Source organism: Mandrillus leucophaeus, unplaced genomic scaffold (assembly GCF_000951045.1).
Source record: "Mandrillus leucophaeus isolate KB7577 unplaced genomic scaffold, Mleu.le_1.0 Scaffold366, whole genome shotgun sequence".
Lineage (NCBI taxonomy): Eukaryota > Metazoa > Chordata > Mammalia > Primates > Cercopithecidae > Mandrillus > Mandrillus leucophaeus.
In genome coordinates this window covers 1,751,095-1,759,935 of record NW_012103876.1, presented here as the reverse complement: position 1 = coordinate 1,759,935, position 8,841 = coordinate 1,751,095, and the positions used below count along the sequence as shown (strand labels likewise).

The 8,841-nt window shown below is 40.0% G+C and overlaps 1 protein-coding gene across 1 annotated transcript in view; it reads left to right on the top strand.

Annotated features, from left to right (window-relative positions):
• SIMC1 (SUMO-interacting motifs containing 1) overlaps positions 1-8,841 on the top strand; it is a 50,888-nt gene that overhangs the window by 3,525 nt on the left and 38,522 nt on the right. Inside the window, exons 3-4 of the mRNA XM_011990003.1 lie at positions 849-1,081; positions 1,862-1,931. Coding sequence (XP_011845393.1) covers positions 849-1,081; positions 1,862-1,931 — 303 coding nt within the window. The remainder of the gene's footprint in view (positions 1-848; positions 1,082-1,861; positions 1,932-8,841) is intronic.

Genomic DNA, 8,841 nt, shown 5'->3' with positions numbered 1-8,841 from the left:
ATATGGAAGAGCACATACAGAAAAAATCACCTCTAATTCTACCACCCACATAATAAAAAATCACTTTTCACATATTCTGTCACAGTCTTTATATACATATTTTTTGGGGGAAGAAGCAACTTAATAGTTACTCTTCTCACAAAAAAAAAAAATGGAATTCTTCTCCTAACAACAAAATGAATTTAAAACTTCTTTCTTATCTGTTTCAGTATCTGATATAGTATCACAGCTATCCCTAAGTCTCTAGTTACCCTCACCCCAAAATCAACCTAGGCTACCTCTTGACCCATTTGTATTTTTCTGTCTATGCTATATTTTAACATAGATGAAATCAAGTTATATGTATAATATTGAATTCTGATTTTTTAACTTTATATAAGCTTTTTCCCATGTCATTAAAAGTTTTTTAGCTAAAGCTCTTGTTTGTCTGTTTTGAGATGGAGTCTCGCTCTGACACCTAGGCTGGAGTACAGTGGCGCCATCTCGGTTCACTGCAGCCTCCACCTTCCAGGTTCAAGCAATTCTCATGTCTCAGCCTTCAAGTAGCTGGGACTACAGACACATGCCACCACGTCTGGTTAATTTTTATATTTTTAGTAGAGACAGGGTTTCACCATGTCAATCAGGCTGCTCTTGAACTCCTGACCTCAAGCAGTTCACCTGCCTTGGCCTCCCAAAGTGCTGGGATTACAGGCGTGAGCTACTACACCCAGCCTCTTTTTTTTTTTCTCATTATGAAATATTTCAAATGCCTGGAAAACGTTGCTGTCTTCAACCTATTCTAGAACCTCTTATTTTTTTTATTCTACAGAAATCCCTCCTAATTTCCTTCTTTTTAATCTCTACAGAACAAGGGTCAAAAATTAGAACCCATCCCTCATCGAAGACTAAGAATGGTAGCAAATACCATTGAAGAGAATTTTCCCCTGGGGACTGTGCAGTTTTTGATGGACTTTGTGTCACCCCAGCATTACCCACCAAGAGAAATTGTGGCTCACATCATCCAGAAAATCTTGCTCAGTGGCTCTGAGACTGTGGATGTCCTAAAGGAGGCCTACATGCTTCTCATGAAAATTCAACAGTATGAACCGTAACCTCTGGCTGTTGGTGAATCTTCTAGGGATCTTGGACTCAGGGCATAGCTTTCTCTTGACAGGCTTTTTTAACCTGTTACACAGTGGGTGACTTAGTATATTAGTGTTATTTAAATTGCAAATGATAAGAAACCCAGTCCAAGCAGACCTTAACTACTGGTAAAAGAGAATGTAATGCCTCTTGTTACTAGAAACCTAGGAGTAAGATGTGACTTGATTGAGTACACAAAAATGGTTACCAGGATTCATTTTGCAGCTCTACTTTGGTTCTGTTTTGGGGCTGCGTGTGGTAGCCCTCTCACCCTCAGGCTTTTATGACACTTCCAGTGGGAGAGAGTGTCTGTTTCCTTTACAGTCACCCAAGAGTTCTGAAATTGAGTCTTGCAGGATTTAATTGGCCTAATGAGAGACATGACTATATCTTTGAGCCAATCACTGTGAATTGAGGGGTAGAACAGCATGATTGGCTAAAAAAGTCATATACTTCATTTTGGCATTCTGGTAGGTAAAACTAGTTGGTTAAGAGTAGTGAAGAGTTGGTTTCTTAAGACAAAATTATAGTACTAAAGCTTTCCAAAAGGGGAGTGGATACTGGGTAGCAAAAAACAATGAAGTTCCACTACTCTCAGATTGACATGGTATAATACCACAGGGTGAGCAAGAGCGTGGAGGATAAGAAGAGGCTTCTTCCTTCTATCACCTTCCAGATCCCATCCCTTCTCCCTCTAAATTCTCCATAATTCTAATTGATTTCACTTGACTTTCAGGCTACATCCAGCCAATGCCAAGACAGTGGAGTGGGACTGGAAACTGCTCACCTACGTCATGGAGGAAGAGGTAACAACAATTACGAGGTTATATCTTCTGTAGGGGAAGTTTTAACTGTAAAGAAAAGTGATACCAGGTGCCATGGCTCATACCTATAATCCCAACATTTTCAGAGGCCGAGGCAGGAGGACAGTTTGAGCCCAGGAGTTCAAGGCCAGCCTGGGCAACAAAGTGAGACCCTGTCTCTACAAAAATAAAAATAAAAAATTAACCAGGCATAGTGACGCATGCCTGTGGTCCCAGCTACACGGAAGCCTGAGGCAAGAGGATTGCTTGAGCCTAGGAGGTCAAGGCCAGTGATCCATGATCACAACACTATTCCAGCCTGGGTGACAGAGCAAGACCCTGTCTGAAAAGAAAAGTGACAGTAAATCTGGTAATAAAGTCTACACCATTATTCCCTCCTGATACTCCCACCCCTGCCAAAAAATTCCTATTGAAATGGTATGTGCTGTCTTCCAATTCAAGATTTAGTATGTTTACTTATCCCTCTCCTTGAGATCCCATTAAAAATAACAGTAAATGAATAGAGAAAGTTATAAATTCATGGCTATAAAAAAGGGGGAAGGATAGTGGATTTGAATGAAGATTAGGGAGACCTACAGAGAATGTAAGAGTAATGACTGATGAAGCTGGGCAGAGAAAGCCACATACATGTAGAGAGGCTACAGCCAAGGAAGGACGAATCTTCCCTTTAGAGCACCAGAGAGGTCTAGGACTTAGAAACACAGTATCTAATAGAGGGCAGGAGTCAGATGTGGGCTGTAATTGGATATTTATTTTGAAAGTTGGTGGATGGAACAGCCAACCTCTTCATTACTGAGGACAGGAGGATCAGTAGCCAGGTTACCCACCTTCAGGCAAAAAGTGAGAGAATTTATTGTCTAAAAAAGTTTAATGAGGCTGGGCACGGTGGCTCATGCCTGTAATCCCAGCACTTTGGGAGGCCAAGGCGGGCAGATCACGTGAGGTCGGGAGTTTGAGACCAGCCTGCCCAACATGGAGAAACCCCATCTCTACTAAAAATACAACATGAACTGGGTGTGGTGGCACATGTTTGTAATCCCAGCTACTCAGGAGGCTGAGGCAGGGGAATCGCTTGAACCTGAGAGGTGGAGGTTGCAGTGAGCCAAGATAATGCCATTGCACTCCAGCCTGGGCAGCAAGAGTGAAACTCCGTCTCAAAAAAAAAAAAAAATAGAAGTTGAAGGAACCATCTGTAATAAAGACAGCTAGTGCAGAGTTGATGCTACAGGAAAAAGGTCTTCCACATTCTGACCTTTAAGGATCCCCGAGTTTAATAGCCAACTTTTTGTCTGCTCACCTAAAGCAATTAGCTACAACAAATTACTTTCAACTTAGAATTCTGTACATAGCCAAACTATCAGTTAAGTGTGAGGATAGAATTAAGACATTTCCAGCTATGCAGGAATTTGAGAATATATCCCCACACCCTGTTTCTTAGGAGGTTACTGAGGTAGTGTATCAAAGGCATGAGGAAGTAATCAAAAAAAGCGGGAAGGCATGGGATGCAGGGAACATCAGATTTAATCCAGGAGAATATTGAAGAGAAGTCCCAAAATTATGATGAAGAGCGCACCTAGGAAGCAATTAGTCCAGATTGGAGTGAAATAACGGAGGACTTTAAATAGGAACAGTCTGGGAGACATCAGCAAGATGGTAGACTAGGAAGCTCCAGGCCCTTGTTACCCCATGGAGACACTGAATTAACAACCATATACAGGCCAGAATATCACTGTGAGAACTCCAGAGCCGAATTAAGAAGCTTCAGTGCCCAGGCCAATGCCTAACCCAGAGCATAGTCTATCAAAAGTGCTAGGAAAGTTTGTGGCATTTTACATGCCCATGTGCCTCTCCCTGCCTGGCAAAGCATGGTTCAACCAGGAGAAAACCTCCCATACCTTGGCTCTTCCCTTGGGCCAGAAACAAAAGAGTGGACCATGCATACAATGTACTGACTTGTATGGGGGCTGCCTGGCCGCCCACCTCAGCCTCCCAAAGTGCTGGGATTACAGGCATGAGCCACCGCGCCTTTCCTGGAGTGGGAGACTGAGGTGGGAGTATCACCTGAGGTCGGGAGTTCTAGGCCAGCTCAGCCAACATGGTGAAACCCTGTCTGTACTAAAAATACAAACATTAGCTGGGTGTGGTGGTGCATGCCTGCAGTCTCAGCTACTCAGGCACAAAAATTGCTTGAACCCAGAAGGTGGAGGTTGCAGTGAGCCAAAATCATGCCACTGCACTCTAGCCTAGGCAACAGAGCAAGACTCTGTCTCAAAAAATAAAATAAGTTATGGGTATACAGTATATAAATATCTAACTTAAGACATTGATAAGATAAATTGGGGTAGAGTAGTAAAGAAGTAGAGGTTTTTGTATGCAACTGAAGTTGTTAAACTAGATGGTTACAACTTTAAGATACGTTATGTAATCTCAATGGTAACTTCAAGTAAGATATCTATAGAATATATCCAAAAGGAAATGAGAAAGAAATCAAAGCATGTCACTCCAAAAAAAATCAGTGAAAAATGAAGGAAGGCAGTAACAAAGGAAAGGAGGCCTGAAAAGGCTACAAGACATATAGGAAATAATTAATATGGCAATAGTAAGTTCTTCCCTATCAGTAATTATTTTAAATGCAAATAGATTAAAGTCCCCAATTAAAAGACAGAGATTAACTGAATGGACTAAAAACCAGGATCCAACTATATGCCATCTACAAGAGTCTCACTTTATGTTTTCAAATACCAAACTCTTGTCGCCAGGTGCAATGGCTCATGCCTGTAATTCCAGTACTTTGGGAGACCAACGTAGAAGGATTGCTTGAAGTCAGGAGTTCAAGACCAGCCTAGACAACATAGAAAGACTCTGTCTCTAAAAAAAATTGTTTTTAATTAGTAGGCATGGTAGCACACACCTATTGTCCCAGCTACTGTGGAGGTTGAGGTGGGAGGATCCCATGAGCCCAGGAGTTCTAGGCTGCAGTAGGTTATCATAGTGCCACTACACTCCAGTTGGGTGACAGAGCAAGACCCTGTCTCTAAAAAACAAAAGAAAGAAAGACTTGCTGAAAATGAAAGGATGAGAAAAGATATTCCTCACAAATGGTAACCCAAAGAGAGCAAGGGTGGCTATACTAATAGATGACAAAAAAACTTTAAGTCAAAAACTGTTACAAGTGGCAAAGAAGGACATTATATAATAAAAGGGTCAGTTCGCCAAGGAGGTATAAAAATTACAAATATATATGCACTGGACATCAGACCTCCTAAATCTATAAAGCAAACACTGACAGAATTGAAAGAAGAAATAGACAACACAATAATAGTAGGAGATTCAATACCCCACTTTCGATAATGGATAAAATAACCAGACAGAAAATCAGTAAGAAAACAGAGGACTTGAACAATACTATAAGCCATTTCAGCATAGACATATACAAAACATTCCACCCAAAAACAGCAGAACACGCATTCTTCTCAAGTGTACATGGAATTTTCTCCAGATAGACCACAGGTTGGGCCACAAAACAAGACTTAAACAAAATATAAAAACATTGACATTATACCAAGTATCTTCCAATTACAGTGGGATGAAACTAGAAGTCAACAGCAGAATGAAATCTGGAAAACACACAAATATATGACAACTAAACAACACACAACAGTGGTTCAGAGAAAAAAAAAATCTCATGGGAAATTTTAAAATACCTTGAGACAAATTAAAATGGAAATACGACATATAAAAACATGGATGCAGCAAAAGCAGCACTAAGAAGTTACAGATGTAAATAAATGCTTACATTAAAAAAGAAGATCTCAAACCAACAACCTGACTATATCTAAAGTAGGAAAAGAAGAAACTGAACCCAAAGTTAGCAGAGGGAGGTAATAGTAAAGATTAGAGCAGAGATAAATGGAGAATAGGGAAAAAAATGAACAACACTAAGATATGAGGTTTTTAAACATTTCATTTGTTTTGAGGCAGGGTCTCACTCTGTCACTCAGGCTGGAGCTCAGTAGCACAATTATAGCTTACTGAAACCTTGAACTCCTGGGCTCAAGCCATCCTCCAGCCTCAGCCTCTCAAGTAGCTGGGACAACAAGCGTGCATCACCATACTCAGCTAATTTTTTTATTATTTTTTGTAGAGGTGGGAATCTAGCTAAGTTGCCCAGGCTGGTCTTGAACTCTTGGCCTCAAGTGATCCTCCCACCTTTGCCTCACAGAGTACTAGGATTACAGGCATGAGCCACTGCACCCAGCCACAGAGTTGGGTTTTTGAAAAGATCAAAACTGACAAACTCTTAACTAGATTAAAAAAGAGAGAAGAATCAAATTACTAAAATCAGTATTGATAGCTCAGTGATAGAATTTTTAAAAATTACTAAAATCTGAAATGAAAGAGGGGGCATTACAACCAGTGCCACAGAAATAAAAAGGATTATAAGAGAATACTGCCAACAATTATACTCCCAATAAACTGGATAACCTAGAATAAATGGAGTAATTCCTGGAAACCTACCAAGATTGGCTTATGAAAAAATAAAAAATCTGAACAGAACAATAACGAGTAAGGAGTCAGTAATCAAAAACCTTTCAGCAAAAAAGCCTGCAACAAGGTGGCTTCACTAGTAAATGTGGCCAAACATTTAAATAAAAATTAACACCAATCCTCCTCAGAGTTTTCCAAAAAACGGAAGGAGGATTTTATTTCAGCTTATTCTATAAGGCCAGCATTACCCTGTGATATGGTTTGGCTGGGTCCCCACCCAAATGTCATCTTGAATTGTAGATCCCATAATTCCCACGTGTCATGGAAGGGACCCGGTGCGGGGTAATTGAATCATGGGGGCGGGTTTTCCTGTTCTGTTCTCATAATAGTGAATAAATCTCATGAGATCTAATGGTTTTATAAAGGGGAGTTCCCCTACACAAACTCTCTCGCCTACTGCCATATAAGATGTAACTTTGCTCCTCATTCGCCTTCTGCCATGATTGTGAGGCCTTCCCAGCCATGTGGAACTGTAGGTCAACTAAACCTCTTGCCTTTATAAATTACCCAGTCTAGGGTATGTCTTTATTAGTAGCATGATACACCCTGATATCAAAGCCAGATCAAAAAAACTACAAGCAGCTGGGCGCAGTGACTCATGCCTGCAATCCCAGCACTTTGGGAGGCCAAGGTGTTTGGATTGCTTGAGGCCAGGAGTTCAAGACCAGTATGGCCAACATGGCGAAACCCCATCTCTGCTAAAGATAACAAAAATTAACCGAGTATGGTGGCATGCACCTGAAATCCCAACTACTGGGGAGACTGAGGCAGGAGAATCGCCTGAACCTGGGAGGCAGGGGTTGCAGTGAGCTGAGATGGTGCCACTGCACTCCACCCTGGGCGATAGAGTGAGACTCTGTCTCAAAAAAAAAAAAAAAAAAAAAGGAAAAGGAAAAAACTACAATAAAACTGGCAACCAATGTACCTGATAAATGTTGATGAAGAAACCCTCAACAAAATACTAACAAACTAAAATTCAACAGCACATTAAAAGGATAGGCAGTCATCCCTTGGTTGACTACATGGGGGGACTGGTTCCAGAACCTCCCTTGGATACCAAAATTTGCAGATGTTTAAATCCTGTATAACCTATACACATCCTCTTATATACTTCAAATCATCTGTGGATTACTTATGATACCTAATACAATGTAAATTACATGTAAATAGTTGTTATACTGCATTGTTTAAGGAATGATGACAAGAAAAAACATTTATACATATTCAGTATAGATGTAAATTTTTTCCAAATATTTTCAAATCTCAATTGGGTGAATCCATGGATGCAGAACCCACAGATACAGAGAGCCAACTGTACACCATGAACATATGGGATTTATTCCTGGATGGTTTAACATATGAAAATAAATGTGATACACCATATTACAGAATGAAGGAGAAAAAACACACGATCACCTCAATTAATGCAGAAAACACATTTGACAAAATTCAACACCCTTTCTCGATAAAGACGCTCAAACTAGGAATAGAAGAAAACTACCTCAACATAATAAAGGCCATTTGTGAAAAGCCCACAGTTGGCATCATACTGAATGGTGAAAGACTGAAAGATTTTCCTCTAAAATCAGACATGCCTACTCTTGCCTACTTCTATTCAACATAGTACTTCAAGTCCTAGACAGAGCAGTTAGTCGAGGGAAAGAAATAAAAGGCATCCAAATTAGAAAGGGAGAAGTAAAATATCTCTGTTCACAGGTGACATGATCTTATGTGTAGAATATCCTAAAATTTCACCAAAAAAAAAAAACTAGTAAATGAAATAATAAGTGAATTCAGCAAAACAGTAGTATATAAAACCAGCTTACAAAACTCAGTTGCATTTTTGTTAAACCAACAATGAAAAATCTGAAAAGGAAATAACACAATTTCATTTACAGTATCATCAAAAAGAATAAAATACTTAGCCATAAACCTAACCAAGGAGGTTAAAGATTTGTACACTGAGAACTACAAAAAGTTGAAAGAAATTAGACACCAATAAATGGTAAGGCTTCCTATATTCATGGAGTGAAAAACTTAATATGGTTAAGATGTCAGTACTACCCAAAGTGATCTACAGGTTCAACACAATTCCCATCAAAATCCCAACAGAATTTTTTTGTGTGTGTATGTGTAGAGATAGAAAATTCCATTCTAAAATTCATGTTGAATCCCAAGGGACACGAACTTTTAGTCTTTCAGAAGTTGGTGTCTTTAGCCGAGCATGATGTTGGGCGCCTGTAATCTCAGCTACTCAGGAGACTGAGGCCAGAGAATTGCTTGAACTCGGGAGGCAGAGGTTGCAGTGAGCTGAGATCTTGCCTTTGCATTCCAGTGTGGGTGA